Source organism: Canis aureus, chromosome 7 (genome assembly GCF_053574225.1).
Source record: "Canis aureus isolate CA01 chromosome 7, VMU_Caureus_v.1.0, whole genome shotgun sequence".
In the NCBI taxonomy this organism is placed as follows: domain Eukaryota; kingdom Metazoa; phylum Chordata; class Mammalia; order Carnivora; family Canidae; genus Canis; species Canis aureus.
Genome location: NC_135617.1, coordinates 31675020 through 31695268, shown reverse-complemented (window position 1 = coordinate 31695268; position 20249 = coordinate 31675020). Strand labels below are relative to the sequence as shown.

Here is a 20249-nt window from a genome sequence, read left to right as displayed (position 1 = left end):
AATATCAGCCCAGATTAAAATTAAAAAGCAGAGTTATGAACATGTTATGTTTTAGTAAAAAAGTAGAAACAACAATTTTTTTTGTAAAAGCAAAGATTTTGCCCTTATTGAAGGTAACTAAAACTCATAGAAATGATAGTTTCTCTGAGAAATCTGAATGTAATAATGTGAGTAATGACTAAAATATCCTGAACAGGAGACTGATATTAATTCAATTTGTCTTTTTAAAATGACTGACAGTAAGTAAATCAATCAATCCATCAATCAATCACAACATGAAAATTCTGGAGGTAACTTGGAGGGAGAAGAAAATAACCATACCGGTTATCTTTTATAAATTGGTTTTGTTTGACTGGGTTAAAGGTAAGTTTGAGGTATATGGAGATTGTGTTGGATGGATGAGGTAAAGAAGGGTATGTTAAGAATGCAACAGTAAGTTTTAAAATCTTTAATGAGTAAGTCATTGATGAATTTTCTAACAAAGTTGTTATAGGTGGGATCCCTGGGTGGCCCAGCGGTTTAGTGCCTGCCTTTGGCCCAGGGCGTGATCCTGGAGACCCGGGATCGAATCCCGCGTCGGGCTCCTGGTGCATGGAACCTGTTTCTCCCTCTGCCTGTGTCTCTGCCTCTCTCTCTCTTTCTCTCTCTCTCTGTGTGTGTGTGTGTGTGTGTGTGTGACTATCATAAATAAATAAATAAATAAATAAATAAGATTAAAAAAAGATTTAAAAAAAAAAAGTTGTTATAGGTGTTGGTGGGAGAGGCTTAGGTTTTCTTTGGATAGTTAGAGTGCTGAAATAGAATTAAGCTGGTAGAGCATAAAATTTCCTTAGACTACATATGGTCTTTTTAAAAAGCTACTTATAAGAAAACTGTTTCCAAAGTTTTTCTTTCCTTCAAAATATGTAACTTTTGGAGTAAGATAAACTCTTATAAAGACATATATGCAATAAATAAGTTGCTTATATTTATGACTTGTTGAAGTTTTATTTTTTTTTATTTTTTTTTTTTTTTACTTGTTGAAGTTTTAAAGGTTTTAAGGAGTTTATGTACATCTATACCAAAAATACAAATTATTAACTAATTTGAAGGGAAAGTGCAATTTGGCATTTGTTATGGTATATTTTGTTCTTCTTGTTCAGATAACTCGGGAACTGTTAATCAAATTATGATGATGGCAAACAACCCAGAGGACTGGTTGAATTTGTTGCTCAAACTAGAGAAAAACAGTGTCCCTCTAAATGATGCTCTTTTAAATAAATTGATTGGTCGTTATAGTCAAGCAATTGAAGCCCTGCCTCCAGATAAATATGGGCAAAATGAGAGTTTTGCTCAAATTCAAGTGAGATTTGCTGAATTAAAAGCGTAAGTATTCACTTTTTAACTACGTTTAACTACATACATAGCACATAACTACATTATGAAAAGAAATATGTCAGGGTTGATTGTAAGAAAAGTAATATTTCTTAACCAAATTTTTTTGTTTAGAATTTACAAGTGAATATTGTAAACTCTGTTTACTATGTACGTATTTCCACAAAAGTTACATATTCTGGACTCTGCCTAAAAACATTTTAAAAATCAACTTATCAGTATTTAATTTTACGCACAGAAAAAAACAATATCCCACGTTCCTTGGAAAATTGAATGAGGAGTTCTCAAACTTAGGTAGCTCTGTCCTTTTTCTTAAAATTTGACTCTGAAATCTTTATTACAGTATTCAGGAGCCGGACGATGCCCGTGACTACTTTCATATGGCCAAAGCAAACTGCAAGAAATTTGCTTTCGTGCATATATCTTTTGCACAATTTGAACTATCGCAAGGTAATTTGAAAATGTCAAGTCCAAATTTTAATAGATTGCTTACTGCTGTAACTCACATTGTAGTGTTAAATCATATATATGAAGTGGAATTCTGCGGCAAAAAGCATGAAAGTTGATCAGATAATGTGGGGGAAGAATGCCGCTGACGTATAAATGCAGAGAATATTTGTTATACTAGCTTTTCTACTTGTGAGGCATAATCCCTGGAAATAAGCCGGAAAGTTGTGTTTGTGCTATTAATTAGATTCAGGAAATGTCTAAAGGAAAGTAGCTTTTTCACTGAATATTTGTGTGATAGAAGGACATAAGATACTTACGTTGGCACTTAGATAAAGTTTCCTTATGCTTGGTTTCATAATACCAAGATACACATCAAAATATAATTGTAGCATTAATTGGTAGTTATCCTTTTTAATTAAAAAGGCAAAGCAAACTACTGTAGGACCTTTTATTTCTTGTTCATTTGATTCTTGTGTAATCTGGACTTTTTTGGACAGAACCATGAGAATCTCTTCAGATGTTTTTAGCCTACCCATTCTTTAGTCTTTTCTTTTTCTCATTTTCCAGGGCTTTTGGATCTGTGCTCAGTCTGCCTTCTGACCACATGTTTCTAATTTTCCCTCTACCTTATTTCTGCTCCAACCACAATCCCATTTACTACCAGTATGCATACATTATCACTATTGGTTTGGCTCAACCAGAATCCCCATCCCGGTGCCCAAAGCAGGGCTTAGTCACTGGAGTGTATTTCCCAGGGTTGAGGTTGGAGAAAAACATTGCAAAACCTCAGGAAATGGATTGAGAACCCTGAACTTTTACTTATTTACAAGATTTGAGGCCTAGTGATCTGAATCATCTCTAATCCATCCTGTGCACTGTCAGGTGACTTTTTAAAAAAATCATTCCTTTTCTGCCTAGGAAAATTGATTCCTCCTTGCTAATTAGAGTAAGTTTGGCCAGGCCTTTAATACCCTCTCTCCTTCATTCTACTTATTTGTTGAAGTATTACGGCCTATCAATAGCAGCTGTAAATTTTATACATTAGGACACATAAATACTGAAAATCTCTAATTTTGTTATCTGTAAAAAAGAAATAAACTATCACTGCAATGTAGTAGTGGCCTCAAGGTCAAAATTGTGATTATTTTGAACAAGGTTATGAATAGGCTTTCAGGAATTATGTGCATCTGTGAAATCATATGTGCAGTTAAGTGTGTATATATATTTTTGTAAGGTTGGTGGACATTCCACATTTTTTATCAGACTCTCAAAAGGGTCTATGACCTTGTTAAGCTCCCTACTTACTAGTTCTTATCTAAGCCTACCTTTCTTTTGCTGCTCTAAAAATTTTAAATCCTAAAATACCACTATTCTGAATAAATGTATACTAAGCCACTATCAGATATGTTTATATTCTTAAAATTTGTAAACTGTCAGAAGCTAGAAGCCATCTCTCAATCATTTTTAAATCCTAAGTGCCAAGTGTATAGCATAGCTGAGTGGCTCCCATAAATGCTAACACATTCCATATGATCCATGATGTATACATTTGATATTGATAAATCAAATTCTAGACAAAATATATTGAGTAGGTTTGCAGTTGAAAGAAAATTTGGTAATTTATTTGTATTCAGATAATTATGATAATCTCAATTATTTTGCATTTTTGGGATGGTATAGCTAAGTCTGGTAGCTAAAGGCTAATCTCTGTTATTACTTTTTAAAATATAGATCCTTTTGATGGAGGATTCTCTTTAGCAAAAGATGTCAACCTTAATAACTAAATGTTGTCATGAATGATAATTATACTGTGTTGTAACAGGTTGGTGTTCTTAGGACTATAATAACATCTAGGGTTTAGTTTTCCCTTTTACTAAATTCCCTAAGTTTCGTTTTATTTGGTTTTTACTGCCCCTAGTTTATACTACTTTGTTATATTTCTTTTACTTTTGAAAACAGACAGTAAAAAAAAAAGAAAAGAAAACAGACAGTAGTGATAAACTAATGCATAATTATGCTAACTACATATTACATAAGTAAACTATTTGACAGGCATTATTACCAGAAGAGAGAAATTGCTTTATTTGCTAATGAAATAAGGTACATGAATCTTGGAATAAATATTTTTGCCTAAACCTTTTAAATTTTTAAATTTTCTCCCTAGATCCTGATGAATAAGTATCTGAGAAATAGAAGATTGCTGCATTAAAATGACAATTCTTTTTTACTTTGTTAGGTAATTTCAAAAAAAGTAAACAACTTCTTCATAAAGCTGTAGAATGTGGAGCAGTACCACTGGAAATGCTGGAAATTGCCATTCAGAATTTAAACCTTCAAAAGAAGCAGCTGCTTTCAGAGGAGGAAAAGAAGAGTTTATCAGGTAAATGTATTAATGTGTACTACTACTTTTCTGTGGCAAAAAATTCAGGATAATTTATTTATGAAGATTTTATTTGTTAATTAGAGAATGCGAGAGAGCATGCACATGGGTGCACAGGCAGCTGGGGCAGGCCACTGAGAGGGAGAAGCAGATTCCCTGCTGAGCAAGGAGCCCCATGTGAGGCTCTAGCCCAGAACCCCAGGATTATGACCTGAGCCAAAGGCAGAAGCTTAACCCACTGAGCCACCCAGGAACCCTCAGGATAATATTTTTTTTTAAAATACCATCTTTGTAGGGGATCCCTGGGTGGCTCAGCGGTTTGGCACCTGCCTTTGGCCCGGGGCGCGATCCTGGAGTCCTGGGATCCAGTCCTGCATCGGGCTCCCGGCATGGAGCCTGCTTCTCCCTCTCGTGTGTCTCTGCCTCTCTCTCTCTCTATGTCTATCATGAACAAATAAATAAAAATCTTTAAAAAAAAAAAATACCATCTTTGTAGAATGATCAAAATCTAAGATTAAATTTTAGATGTAAAGGAGGTAGGACTTTAAGGAGTAACAAAATCTTTATTAACCCTGTTGGATTTTTTTTTCTTTAATCAAACCCATTAGTAACACATTAAAAACAATTCAGTCTAAGCAAGAGAGTGACTTTTTATTTTTAGAAATAGGGACTGTGCCTTTTTTCTGGGGAAACAGGTATGTCATGAAAATTACAAAGTATAGTTAGAGAATTGTAACATCTTCATGTCTGCATGTCATATTTGGGAACGAATGTTTACTATAAATTATCTTCTTAGATATTCTTTTTTATTTTTTAAGATTTTTATTTATTTACTCATGAGAGACACAGAGAGAAGGCAGAGACATAGGCAGAGGGAGAAGCAGGCTCCTCGTAGGGAGCCGGATATGGGACTTGATCCCAGAACTCTGGGATCATGCCTTGAGCCGAAGGCAGACATTCAACTGCTGAGCCACCTAGGTGTCCCATTACTTTTTGTGTATTTCTCGTGTCTTAATAAACTTAATTACACTTGAAAATTTTTTACAGTATCTATGGTATTGACTACTCAAGAACCATTCCCCAATTCACTTGGACATTTACAGAATAGGAACATCAGTTGTGATTCCAGAGGACAGACTACAAAAGCCAGGTTTTTGTATGGGTAAGGAAACTGAATTTGGTTTTTAGTGTTCATCATACATTTACATTATTTATACATCTGCAGATGTATTTTCACATTACAGTAAAAATACTAGCAGTTAATAGAAATACATATGTTAATATTATTCTTTTAAAAATTGGGATATTTTCTTTCTGTGTAGAGAGAACTTGCCCCCTCAAGATGCAGAGATAGGTCATCGAAATTCCTTGAAACAAACAAACAAAGCTAAACGGGTAAGTTACTTTTGATCTATCTTGATTAAAATGATAGCAGTAAGGTATATGTTTATTTTTTAGTTAGTTACTAAATCTTTCAAAATTTTTTTAGTCATGCCCATTTGGAAGAGTCCCAGTTAACCTTCTAAATAGCCCGGATTATGGGAAGACAGATGGTTCAGTTTTACCAAGTTTTACTAAAAGGTATGTTTGAATTTTAATTTTTCAATTTGTTTTCAATACTCAAAGGTTGATGACAGAATCCTTTATTGCATAATAGTAATTATGATTAAATATTTAGTATTAAAGGTTACCAAGTCTCTAAATGCTATTAGGACAAAGGAATGAGTAGGAAATATGACTTTATTTTGCTTTTTCACTCTTTAAAAATCAAAGGAATGGGGGGCAACTGACTGGCTTAGTCGGTGGAGCATGTTACTCTTGATCTCAGTGTTGTGAGTATGAACCCCATCTTGGATGTAGAGATTACTTAAAAATAAAATCTTAAAAAAGAAAACTAAAGGAATGATTAACAAATTAGGAAAGAAGGAGAAAAAAATATTACATCAATATTAAGCTTAAAAGTTTATGAAGATGTCCCTGGGGTAAAAACAAATGTTTGGACATTTCTTGCTTATGAAGTAACCTCTCTGGTAAGACTCTCTTCCTCATATATATGAAAGTCTTCATAGCAAGAGTGGAAAGAGATCTAGAATTTCTTTACTAGTTCATTCAAGGAGAAGAGCAGCCATCAGTGGGAAAGATGATTAATTCGCTCATTTGCTTCAGAGCCCAGAGCATCAAGAGGTGGGGCAGGGCAGGTAGAAATGAAATATTGCTCATCATATCCAGTGTGTTCTCCTTCCTTCAAGTTGGGGTATTTATCCCTTTTTAAAAAATGGGATCTAGTATTCCAGTTTAGCTAAAGAAATTTTTCTGGTCTGTTCTTAACTAACCATTCTTGATTTCTTATTTCTATTAAAAAGCCTCCTTGGATTCCAGAGAACCATTTTACAAATAAACTTCAAAAGTACAACTGCTTGTTTTTAGTTGGCATCTTCTTTAATTAAAATCTTGTCATGCTTAGGGCTTGACCAAAGATAGATATTAAGAGAGCATTTTGGTTATCCAAAATCTAGAAGATAACTTTTGTTGTCTCCACTTCAAACACCTAGATGAAGAATAAAGGAGACTTTCTCCCAGTATAAAAAAAGAACAAAACCAAGCCAGTCATTTTCTTGGTGTTTGTAATGACAGACTATCTGCTAGGCATGGTAGAGGCCCATGGGAAGGTTTGTACTCTGGTCCTTAAGCTACTTCAATCTGAAGTTTAGTTTTACCTATATTCTGCTGTTCCATTCTCCATTACCACAGTCATACTTAGTTACAACTGTTACTTAATACATAATGAAGTAATACCTATCTCTGTTGGTTTTGTCACTGCCAGCACCTAATTTAGATACAATTTAATTACATTTGTATTGTAATTATGCTATTTAAATTTTTTTCAAAAAAATCTTTCTAATTAAGTGTACATATTGTTAAAAATTCAACTTTAAAATGGAAAAAAAATAACACATTATAAAGATTAATTTCAAGTTAAGCTTTAAAACAATTTTGTTTTGTGGGTAATAGACAGACCTCTGGATCAGAACGCCGAGATATAATTGTGTCTGGATCTAAATCAAGTGGAAATGATTCCAGTGAATTGAGACATTTAAAGGTATTTTGATTTTTAAATCTTTACATGGAGCATGTGAGAGAACAGGAGTAAAGGGTCCTGGTCCTGGATCCATAGAGTTTTTTCTGGAGAAGGTATCCAACAGAGTTCCTGCAGCCCCAAGAGTTATAGGGACTACTAATGGGAAGTACTATGGAAGTCCTAAACTGTTCCTCCAAAATTGAGATGGTAGAGAAATGATCGGTGATCTCCCGGGATACCTTTGAAGTAACAATTATTATGCATAAGTTTAAGTAGATTAGTTGGCTTGGGTTTGGGAATAGCTGGGGAGCCATTCCCCCCAACTTTTGTTTCTTGATGTGTTTAATTATTTGATCTGACAGGGCATCTTATGCAGCAATGAGAGTAAATTATAATGTATCTTTGTGAATTCAAAGATACAGTTTTAGTCTCTGGTGCACTCATTTTTAGGGGTTATACTATTATTGTACTTGAGTTCAACTGCTGGCCTCACAATTTTTGCAATTCCTTTTCCATGGTCTGTGCTTATTGTTTTAACTAATCATAGCTATCTTAGAGAATAGTTTTTGGATTTAAAATAACTACTGTTCTAGACTTATACAAATCTTAATTTTCACTAACGTTATTTTTGGGGTAAAATAAAATCATAGTAACAAAATAATGAGACATGTCTTATGTTGGATTCAAAATTTCAGTCTCTTTTATTAAGTGAATATATTTTAGCAGTTGATTATGTCCTTTGAAAGCACATATGGCCATTCCCAATGCCCTAATCAATAATTCAAGAAATTAATTTTAGAGTTTGTCTGTCTACATCTGATTATAGTAGGTAATTTACTTAGCAATCTTTTCACATAGATGAGACTTCAGTATTTTGAACACTAAGAGAAATTAGTGCTGTTACTGTATTTTTTTTTTTAGTGCTGTTATTTATGAGACTTTATCTTTTTTGATAACTTAATTCTTTCCATGTAGTCTATTCAAAATATCAATTCCAAGGAATCTCTGATGTCAGATGAGAAGAGTTCTGAACTTGATACTGATTCAGTAACCCTAAAGAATAAATCTGAATCAAGTCTTCTAACAAAATTAGAAGGTAAGAGAAACAAAATAAGCTTCCTTAAATAAAAACAATACTTTGTTGCTTGTGGAAGTTGACCAGCCATCTAAGAATTGCAATGTAAGAGTGCACCTATATCTCTTCATTTTGTATGCCAGTTGAATGATGTAGAATGTTTGAAAATGTATTGAATTCTGCAGCAACAGAAGTTTGACTAAAAGGTGCATAAAAGGAAGAGTGGAAGGACATTACAATGGGGTTGAGTTAGGTTTCTCAGTTGGCTTGACAAATACTTTCTGGGAAAAAAAAAATCACAGAAGCTGTATCTGTAGGACAATTCTCTCTTTTTTATCAAACATTTGATTTTCTACTATATGAGTACTATGATAAATGTTCTAAGGGTATACAAATGAATGAGACAGTGTCCCAAAGAGATTGCCATCAAGCATGGGAGAGAGACTTTTAAGTATAATGCTGTGTAGAGTTTAGAAAGTGTCATGAGAACCACATAAATAAAGTGCTAGAGAACTCAAGAGAGTAACATGAAGAACTAATTGATTTAGGGTAAATAAGAAAATGTTTTATGGAGGAAAAGAAACACAAAGAACTGTTTGGGTTTAAAGAGGAAGAAATAGCTGTGATAGAGTATTTTGGAGGGAGGGAATAGCAAAAGCAAAAGAATAAAACATTTTAGAAACCAAGACAGTCTAGTTATGTGGAAAACTGTAACAGGTCATGTAGAAGTGGGAGATAAGACTCGTAGACTGAATGCCAGGCTTAAATTTTTTTTGTAGACCTCAGAGTACCATTAAAGATTTTTGAACAAGATCACAAATTGGATGATTCCATCCAAACAAATGTTGCAAGATTGACTATTTTTTCTTTAATTGGACAGAGGAGGAAAACTGGGACAAACTAGGCTTGCTGAGACTCTGGTTTCCAAATGGAAACTTTCCTGGTATTAGTCCTGGAAGTTTCATACATCAGTTTGACCCTCAGTCCCCAACAAACTGGGACTGTTAATCACCCTGGAATAATCTCTTTTGTCACTATTTTGACTAAGAAGAGATTCCTATCCCTAGTATTTGAAGGGAATTTTCATGACCTCTATTATGAACTGGTATTATTGAAAAATCATCTTTACCAAATATGCTTGTTATTAGTAGTAATCTGACACCTATTTTAATGTTTTTCAATAAATGCTTGTTGAGTACCTACCTACACAGTGCCTGTGATACCTTCTTACATAGTAAAACTTCAGTCACAAAATTTCCCAAATCATGAGTACAGCCCAGTGAAATAGCATTCCATTCATACACATTTCTTATGGGTGTATTCAAAGATTGAGGTTATAGGGTCACAGGATGTGCATATGTTCAACTGTGCCAGATATGCCAAATAGTCCTGTAGAATAGTTGTGCGATGCCTAAGTGGCTCATCGGTTGAGCATCTGCCTTTGGCTTGATGTGTGATCCCAATCCTGGGAGGGAAAAAAAAAAAATCCCTGCATGGAGCCTGCTTTTCTCTCTGCCTTTGTCTCTGCCTCTCTCTCTGTCTCTCATGAATAAATAAAATCTTAAAAAAAAAAAAAAAAAAAGATTGTACCTTTGACCAGATATTTTGCTCTTCCTCCATCTTAGTCTCAATTGTTTTATTGTTGGTTTTTAATTTTAGACATTGGATGCTGCTATGTGATATGTCATTGTGGTTTTATTTATTTTTTTAAGATTTTATTTATTTATTTATTCATGAAAGACACAGAGAGGGAGAAGCCTGGAGAAGCAGGCTCCATGCAGGGAGCCTAATGTGGGACTCGATCTCGGGTCTCCAGGATCACGCCCTGGACCAAGGGAGGCGCTAAACCGCTGAGCCACCCTGGGATCCCCATCATTGTGGTTTTATTTTTTTATTTTTTTATTTTTTTTCATTGTGGTTTTAATTAGCACTTCTCTGATGACTTACAACATTAAATATCTTTTTCTGTATTTATTGGCCTTTTGGAAATCCTTTTGTGAAGTACTTGTTTGACTCCTGCAATTTTTTCTTGTTGATACCCAGGAGATATTTATATTATCTAAATATAATATCTAAATATAATATCTAAGTATCTTTTGTTGGATATATGTGCTACAAGTAACTTTTTCCCATTATGTAGTGAAGACTTTTTAAAACAAGAAATTCTTAAATATCAAGCATTTTAATTTATCAGTCTTTTCCTATGTGCTGTTTCCTGTGTCTTTAAACAAATCTATTCCTATTCTAAGATCTTCCATATATTTTAGATGATTTATCATTTTGCTTTTCACATTTGGATTTATCTTCTACCTGAACTTAATATTTGTGTATATGTAAGATGAAGTATCAAGATTCTTTTGGGCTTTTTTCTCATATAGATATCCAGTTGGTCTAGCATTATTTATTGAAAAGACCCTCTTTTCCCTCACTGAATTATAAATTAAGTGATCTGTGTGTGATGTCTGCTTTTGGGTTCTTCTCCATTTCACAGTTCTTTTTATCTATTTTTGTGCCAGTATTACCTTAATTACTGCAATAAGTATATCTGTCAGTTGTAAAATCTTCCAACTTCATTCATCTTTGAGGTTATATCAGCTATTTAGGCCTTTTGAGTTTCTGTATAAATGTTAGGATCTATCAGATGCAAACGCCATTTTGTAAAAAAAATGAGATTTTGACTGAGATCCTAACGGGACAGGTTGACATCTTAACAGGTAAGTTGTCTCATCCACTAACCTGGCAAATCCCTTCATAAGTAGTCTTTAAATTGTTATCGAGAATCATTTTCTGTGTAGAGATCTTTCTTATCTTTTGCTAGAGTTACTCCTAGATATCTGATATATTTTTGATGTGATGCTGTGATGATGGATAGGATCTTTTTTTTTTTTTTTTTTTGCCGTAATGATGAATGGAAAGGATGATAGATGGAGATCTTAACTCATTCCTTATTTTAGAGGGAAGCTTTCAGTATTATCATACCTTGTATGATAATTGCTATAGATTTTTGTGGCTACTCTTATTAGATATCAAAACAGAGTGAATTTTGCTCTACACTTAGATTACCATTAATTTTTTGTGACTTAGTGTTGAACTTAATCAAATGCTTTTTCTGTGTTTATTGAGTTGATCATATGTTCTCAGTTCTGATATTATGGCAAATTAAACTGATTGCAAAAGTTAAGCAGCCTTTGCATTATTCCTAAATAAACAACTTGGTCACAATTCATTATCCCTTTTGCATATCAGTGCAAATATTTAGGATTTTTACATTTGGGGCACCCCTGGTGGCGCAGCGGTTTAGCACCGCCTGCAGCCCCAGGTCTGATCCTGGAGACCCGGGTTCGAGTCCCGCGTCGGGCTCCCTGCATGGAGCCCGCTTCTCCCTCTGCCTGTGTCTCTGCCTCTCAGTGTCTCTCTCTCTCTGAATAAATAAATTAAAAAAAATACTTATTTAAAAAAAAAGGATTTTTACATTTATTATGGTAGGAATGAATATAATCATAGAATAGTAAATATATTGTTGAGGCTCTCTTGTTTGGAGACCATCAAGAAGGTAAGATACAGGCTAACTTAAGATAAAATTTTTGTTAAAAAAACTAGAGGTCTATGAAAAGTAGTGGATTAGTGTCTATTAGTTAGATCTTATGATATATATGTGTTTTTAAATTTTTACTAATTTATTTGGTGTCTTCTGGTGAGGACTGGAAGTATTTAAATTCAGAATGGATTCCGATAGAGCTCTAGGTAGCAACTTAGGACGATGGCTGTATGGCACCTCAGCAAAATTGCTTGCTAAAAACAAATTGTCAGCAGCTGACTTAAAGTTTTTAGTGTCCTTATTTTTAAGAGTGAAGTACTAATACAGTTTGTAATATGTTCTGTAGATCAGATTTAATTTTGTTATTATCAAATTTTCTTTCCTTTTATTGGTAATAACTACAAATGCAATTTCAGAAACTAAGGAACATCAAGAACAAAATGTTACAGTGAGTAACCAGAAACAGTGGCAGTCTGTGAGAAAGTCAGAATGCGTAAACCAGAATCCTGTTGCATCCTCAAATCTGTGGCAGATTCCAGAGGTTTCTCGAAAAGTTGATACAGAGGTAATTTTCTTTTCTTCTCAAGTGTAACATTGCCATTGTTTGTAATGTGGATGATCATTTAAATGTTTTCTTCTTTTATTAAATCCTTATGTACCATATTTAGTGGAATAGTTTTACTTAAAGGGTTTTTTTTTTTTTTTTTTTTAATTCACAAAACCGTGATCACTAAGAGTCACAGATTCAGTAAAAGTGTATGTCAAGCTGAAGTCTTTTATTTTCAGTGGTATTTCTAGATTTCTGGTAGACCACTGCTAGGAGTCAGCAAACTGCAGCAAATCTAGTCCCCAGTCTGACTGTAAAACGTGTTTTATTGGAACACAGCCATGCCCATTTATTACTTTTTTATGGCTGCTTTTGAACTGTAAGAGCAGAGTTGAGTAGTTGTAACAGAAGCTATCCGGCTTAAAAGCCTCAAATGTTTATTTTCTTGCTCTTTACAGAATACAACATGCCGATCCCTGAACTAGTGCAATGCTGTACTAAAGCATTTGACAATTTCCTATTGTCATCCCCATGGATAAAATAGGAAAGTAAAACTAGACAATGTATATGAATTTATAACAGATTGAATGATGATTCCCAATGGCCATAAGTCATTTCAGAAGGAATGATCTGGTAGGCTACTAGAAAACCATACCTATATATAGTCCATGGTTATACATTCCTCACTCTTTCTTTTTGGTTATAGTGTAACTCAGTGGTTCTCACCTACTTTGGTGTTGGGGTCCTCTTCATACTCTTAATTATTAAGGCCTATAAAGAGTTTTTATTTATGTAGGTTGTATATCTGTTTTATTGTATTAGAAAATAAATAAAACATTTAAAAACATTAACTTATTAAAAATAATAATAAATCCATATGACATATGACTATAGTCATATATACTTTTATGAAAAATAAGTATTTTATGTTTTCTTTCATTGAGGTATAGTTGACATATAACATTTTTTTCATGCCTACAACCTAATGATTGAATATTTGTATTATGAAGTGATCACTACAAGTTCAATATCTATAGACATACAGCTACATAATTTTTTTGTGAGAACTTACAAGATTTATTCTCTTAGCAATTTTCTAATATACATGTAGTATTAATAACTATAGTCACCATGCTACACATTATATCTCCATAACTTATTTATTTTGTAACTGGAAATACCTTTGGATCTTTTGACCCCCTTCACCCATTTTTTCTGCCACCCACCGCCACCTCTGGCAATCATTAATTTGTTCTGTGACTCTCTGAGGTTGTTTTTTTGTTTGTTTTAGATTTCACATATATGCGATAGTATGCAATATTTGTCTATCTCTGTCTGGTTTATATCACGTAATAATGCCATCAATGTTCATCCATGTTGTCACAAATGGCAAGATTTCATTCTCTTTTATGGCTAATAATATTCCACTGTGTGTGTGTGTGTGTGACTGTGAGAGTGTGTGACATTTTCTTTATCCATTCATCCATTGATGGACACTTAGGTTGTTTCTATGTCATGGCTATAGTAAATAAAGCTGCAGTGAACATGGGATGCATATATCTTTTCAAGTTAGTGTTCTCATTTTCTTTGGATAAATACGCTGAAGTGGAATTGCTGGATCATATGATAGTTCTATTTTTTTAAATATTTTATTTATTTATTCATGAGCGACAGAGAGAGAAAGAGAGAGAGAGAGAGAGGCAGAGACACAGGCAGAGGGAGAAGCAGGCTCCATACAGGGAGCCCGATGTGGGACTCGATCCTGGGTCTCCAGGATCATGCCCTGGGGTAAAGGTGGCGCTAAACTGCCGAGCCACCCAGGCTGTCTACTTTTAATTTTTTGAGGAGCCTCTCTACTGTTTTCCATAGTGGCTGCATTGATTTATATTCCTACCAGTAGTATACAAGAATTCTCTTTTCTCCACATACTTTGCCAACACTTGTTATTTCTTCTTTTTGATGATAGTCATCCTAAGAAGTGTGAGATGGTTTGTATTTGTATTTCCCTGGTGGTTAGTGGTGTTGAACATCTTTTATGTACCTATTGGCCATCTATATATCTTTGGAAAAATATGTTTATATGACTGTTTACATCTTCTGCCTATTTTTTAATTGGATTGTTTGCTTTTTTGGTATTGAGTGTTAGGGGTTTATTATATATTTTGGATATTAACCCCTTATCAGATATAGGATTTGCATATATTTTCTCCCATTCAGAGGGTTGCCGTTTATTTTGTTAATGATTTCCCTTGCTGTGCAGAAGCTTTTTAGTTTGATACAGTTCTACCAAAGCCTTTGCTTTTGGTGTCAGATCCAAAAAAAAAAAAAAAATCCTTGCCAAGACTGATGTCAGGGAGCTTACTGCCTGTATATTCTTCTGGGAGTTTTATGGTTTCAGGTCTTACATTCAAGAGTTCAATCCATTTTGAGTTAATTTGTGCATATGGTACAAGAAAGTCGTTGTATTATACTTTTGCTTGTTGTTGTTTTCCCAACACCATTTACTGAAGAGACTTTATCTTAGTTTATTAAAGATCTAAATAATGAGGTAGTAATGTTAGATGGGAAAAATTGTGACAGTTTAAATCATGGTTCATATGAAACACCTTTTCCTTTTTAAATTTGAAAGTCAATAGCATGGTAAAAGGACTCAAAACCATTTATTTGTCATTAGGGAAATGCAAATCAAAACCACAATGAGATACCACTTCATATCCACCAAGATGGCTATAATTAGAAAGAGACAATAACATGTTGGTGAGAAAATGGATATATTGGAACCCTCATACACTGCTGGTGAGAATGTAAAATGGTGCAATAACTTGGAAAATGGTATGGCAGTTTCTCAAAAGGCTAGCCATATAGTTGCCATATGATCTAGCAGTTGTACTTACAAGTATATACTCAAGAAAACTGAAAATCTCTATCATACAGAAACTTGTACATAAATTATGTTCATAGTAAATAAATAAATAAATAAATAAATAAATAAATAAATGTTCATAGCAGCATTATATATAACCCTGAATATCCATCAACTGGTGAGTTAATAAAACGTGTACTCTAAATTTATTATTTCATTTTATTATTCAACAATGAAAAGTAATGAATTAGTAATAAATGCTACAACAGGGATGATCTTTTAAAAACATGTGAAGTGAAAGAAACCCTATCACAAAAGGCCACATATTGCGGATCCCATTGATAAGAAATGTCCAGAATAGGGACATCTGTAGAGACAGAAAGTAGATTAGTAGTTGATACAGCTGGGAGGAGTGGGGAATGGAGGGTGACCACCAATGGATATGGAATTTCTTAGAATGATGAAAATCTTCTGTAATTAAATAGTGCTAATGATTGTATACTCTTGTGAATACATTAAAAACCATGAAGAGCACACTTAGGAAAAGAAGAAAAAGAAACCAGGTGTTTTCCTGAGAATCCCTGCTTCTCCAGCAGCCCTCTCAAGTAGAGTGTTTTCTTTCTTTTTTTTTTTTTTTTAATTTATTTTTTATTGGTGTTCAATTTACTAACATACAGAATAACCCCCAGTGCCCGTCACCCATTCACTCCCACCCCCCGCCCTCCTCCCCTTCTACCACCCCTAGTTCGTTTCCCAGAGTTAGCAGTCTTTACGTTCTGTCTCCCTTTCTGATATTGCCCACACATTTCTTCCCCCTTCCCTTATATTCCCTTTCACTATTATTTATATTCCCCAAATGAATGAGAACATATAATGTTTGTCCTTCTCCGACTGGCTTATTTCACTCAGCATAATACCCTCCAGTTCCATCCACGTTGAAGCAAATGGTGGGTATTTGTCATTTCTAATAGCTGAGTAATATTCCATTGTATACATAAACCACATCTTCTTTATCCATTCATCTTTCGTTGGACACCGAGGCTCCTTCCACAGTTTGGCTATCGTGGCCATTGCTGCTATAAACATCGGGGTGCAGGTGTCCCGGCGTTTCATTGCATCTGTATCTTTGGGGTAAATCCCCAACAGTGCAATTGCTGGGTCGTAGGGCAGGTATATTTTTAACTGTTTGAGGAACCTCCACACAGTTTTCCAGAGTGGCTGCACCAGTTCACATTCCCACCAACAGTGTAAGAGGGTTCCCTTTTCTCCACATCCTCTCCAACATTTGTTGTTTCCTGCCTTGTTAATTTTCCCCATTCTCACTGGTGTGAGGTGGTATCTCATTGTGGTTTTGATTTGTATTTCCCTGATGGCAAGTGATGCAGAGCATTTTCTCATGTGCATGTTGGCCATGTCTATGTCTTCCTCTGTGAGATTTCTGTTCATGTCTTTTGCCCATTTCATGATTGGATTGTTTGTTTCTTTGGTGTTGAGTTTAATAAGTTCTTTATAGATCTTGGAAACTAGCCCTTTATCTGATATGTCATTTGCAAATATCTTCTCCCATTCTGTAGGTTGTCTTTGTGTTTTGTTGACTGTATCCTTTGCTGTGCAAAAGCTTCTTATCTTGATGAAGTCCCAATAGTTCATTCTTGCTTTTCTTTCTTTTGCCTTCGTGGATGTATCTTGCAAGAAGTTACTATGGCCGAGTTCAAAAAGGGTGTTGCCTGTGTTCTTCTCTAGGATTTTGATGGAATCTTGTCTCACATTTAGATCTTTCATCCATTTTGAGTTTATCTTTGTGTATGGTGAAAGAGAGTGGTCTAGTTTCATTCTTCTGCATGTGGATGTCCAATTTTCCCAGCACCATTTATTGAAGAGACTGTCTTTCTTCCAATGGATAGTCTTTCCTCCTTTATCGAATATTAGTTGACCATAAAGTTCAGGGTCCACTTCTGGATTCTCTATTCTGTTCCACTGATCTATGTGTCTGTGTTTGTGCCAGTACCACACTGTCTTGATGACCACAGCTTTGTAGTACAACCTGAAATCTGGCATTGTGATGCCCCCAGATATGGTTTTCTTTTTTAAAATTCCCCTGGCTATTCGGGGTCTTTTCTGATTCCACACAAATCTTAAAATAATTTGTTCTAACTCTCTGAAGAAAGTCCATGGTATTTTGATAGGGATTGCATTAAATGTGTATATTGCCCTGGGTAACATTGACATTTTCACAATATTAATTCTGCCAATCCATGAGCATGGAATATTTTTCCATCTCTTTGTGTCTTCCTCAATTTCTTTCAGAAGTGTTCTATAGTTTTGAGGGTATAGATCCTTTACATCTTTGGTTAGGTTTATTCCTAGGTATCTTATGCTTTTGGGTGCAATTGTAAATGGGATTGACTCCTTAATTTCTCTTTCTTCAGTCTCATTGTTAGTGTATAGAAATGCCACTGATTTCTGGGCATTGATTTTGTATCCTGCCACGCTACCGAATTGCTGTATGAGTTCTAGCAATCTTGAGGTGGAGACTTTTGGGTTTTCTATGTAGAGTATCATGTCATCGGCGAAGAGGGAGAGTTTGACTTCTTCTTTGCCAATTTGAATGCCTTTAATGTCTTTTTGTTGTCTGATTGCTGAGGCTAGGACTTCCAGTACTATGTTGAACAGCAGTGGTGAGAGTGGACATCCCTGTCTTGTTCCTGATCTTAGGGGAAAGGCTCCCAGTGCTTCCCCATTGAGAATGATATTTGCTGTGGGCTTTTCATAGATGGCTTTTAAGATGTCGAGGAATGTTCCCTCTATCCCTACACTCTGAAGAGTTTTGATCAGGAATGGATGCTGTATTTTGTCAAATGCTTTCTCTGCATCCAATGAGAGGATCATATGGTTCTTGGTTTTTCTCTTGCTGATATGATGAATCACATTGATTGTTTTACGGGTGTTGAACCAGCCTTGTGTCCCAGGGATAAATCCTACTTGGTCATGGTGAATAATTTTTTTAATGTACTGTTGGATCCTATTGGCCAGTATCTTGTTGAGAATTTTTGCATCCATGTTCATCAGGGATATTGGTCTGTAATTCTCCTTTTTGGTGGGGTCTTTGTCTGGTTTTGGAATTAAGGTGATGCTGGCCTCATAGAACGAATTTGGAAGTACTCCATCTCTTTCTATCTTTCCAAACAGCTTTAGGAGAATAGGTATGGTTTCTTCTTTAAACGTTTGATAAAATTCCCCTGGGAAGCCATCCGGCCCTGGACTCTTGTGTCTTGGGAGGTTTTTGATGACTGCTTCAATTTCCTCCCTGGTTATTGGCCTGTTCAGGTTTTCTATTTCTTCCTGTTCCAGTTTTGGTAGTTTGTGGCTTTCCAGGAATGCGTCCATTTCTTCTAGATTGCCTAATTTATTGGCGTATAGCTGTTCATAATATGTTTTTAAAATCGTTTGTATTTCCTTGGTGTTGGTAGTGATCTCTCCTTTCTCATTCATGATTTTATTAATTTGAGTCTTCTCTCTCTTCTTTTTAATAAGGCTGGCTAATGGTTTATCTATCTTGTTAATTCTTTCAAAGAACCAACTCCTGGTTTTGTTGATCTGTTCCACAGTTCTTCTGGTCTCGATTTCGTTGAGTTCTGCTCGAATCTTTATTAACTCCCTTCTTATCTTGGGTGTAGGATCTATTTGCTGTTTTTTCTCTAGCTCCTTTATGTGTAAGGTTAGCTTTTGTATTTGAGTTCTTTCCAGTTTTTGAATGGATGCTTGTATTGCGATGTATTTCCCCCTTAGGACTGCTTTTGCTGCATCCCAAAGATTTTGAACGGATGTATCTTCATTCTCATTAGTTTCCATGAATCTTTTTAATTCTTCCTTAATTTCCTGGTTGACCCTTTTATCTTTTAGCAGGATGGTCCTTAACCTCCACGTGTTTGAGGTCCTTCCAAACTTCTTGTTGTGATTTAGTTCTAATTTCAAGGCATTATGGTCCGAGAATATGCAGGGGACGATCCCAATCTTTTGGTATCGGTTCAGACCCGATTTGTGACCCAATATGTGGTCTATTCTGGAGAAAGTTCCATGTGCGCTTGAGAAGAATGTGTATTCAGTTGAGTTTGGATGTAAAGTTCTGTAGATATCTGTGAAATCCATCTGGTCCAGTGTATCATTTAAAGCTCTCGTTTCTTTGGAGATGTTGTGCTTAGAAGACCTATCGAGTATAGAAAGAGCTAGATTGAAGTCACCAAGTATAAGTGTATTATTATCTAAGTATTTCTTCACTTTGGTTAATAATTGATTGATATATTTGGCAGCTCCCACATTCGGGGCATATATATTGAGGATTGTTAAGTCCTCTTGTTGAATAGATCCTTTAAGTATGATATAGTGTCCCTCTTCATCTCTCACTACAGTCTTTGGGGTAAATTTTAGTTTATCTGATATAAGGATCGCTACCCCTGCTTTCTTTTGAGGACCATTCGAATGGTAAATGGTTCTCCAACCTTTTATTTTCAGGCTGTAGGTGTCCTTCTGTCTAAAATGAGTCTCTTGTAGACAGCAAATAGATGGGTCCTGCTTTTTATCCAGTCTGAAACCCTGCGCCTTTTGATGGGGTCATTAAGCCCGTTCACATTCAGAGTTATTATTGAGAGATATGAGTTTAGTGTCATCATGATATCTATTCAGTCCTTGTTTTTGTGGACTGTTCCACTGAACTTCTTCTTAAAGGGGAATTTTAAGAGTCCCCCTTAAAATTTCTTGCAGAGCTGGTTTGGAGGTCACATATTCTTTTAGTTGCTGCCTGTCTTGGAAGCTCTTTATCTCTCCTTCCATTTTGAATGAGAGCCTTGCTGGATAAAGTATTCTTGGTTGCATGTTCTTCTCCTTTAGGACCCTGAATATATCCTGCCAGCCCTTTCTGGCCTGCCAGGTCTCTGTGGAGAGGT

The 20249-nt window shown here is 35.1% G+C and overlaps 1 protein-coding gene across 4 annotated transcripts in view; it reads left to right on the top strand.

Moving 5' to 3' along the window:
- TTK (TTK protein kinase) overlaps window positions 1-20249 on the top strand; it is a 50126-nt gene that overhangs the window by 2961 nt on the left and 26916 nt on the right. For all 4 annotated transcript variants that reach the window (XM_077903282.1, XM_077903281.1, XM_077903279.1 and 1 more), the window contains exons 3-11: window positions 1143-1365; window positions 1718-1824; window positions 4061-4204; window positions 5252-5366; window positions 5527-5599; window positions 5694-5785; window positions 7217-7304; window positions 8259-8379; window positions 12313-12461. In XM_077903282.1, the coding sequence (XP_077759408.1) occupies window positions 1143-1365; window positions 1718-1824; window positions 4061-4204; window positions 5252-5366; window positions 5527-5599; window positions 5694-5785; window positions 7217-7304; window positions 8259-8379; window positions 12313-12461 (1112 nt within the window). The remainder of the gene's footprint in view (window positions 1-1142; window positions 1366-1717; window positions 1825-4060; window positions 4205-5251; window positions 5367-5526; window positions 5600-5693; window positions 5786-7216; window positions 7305-8258; window positions 8380-12312; window positions 12462-20249) is intronic.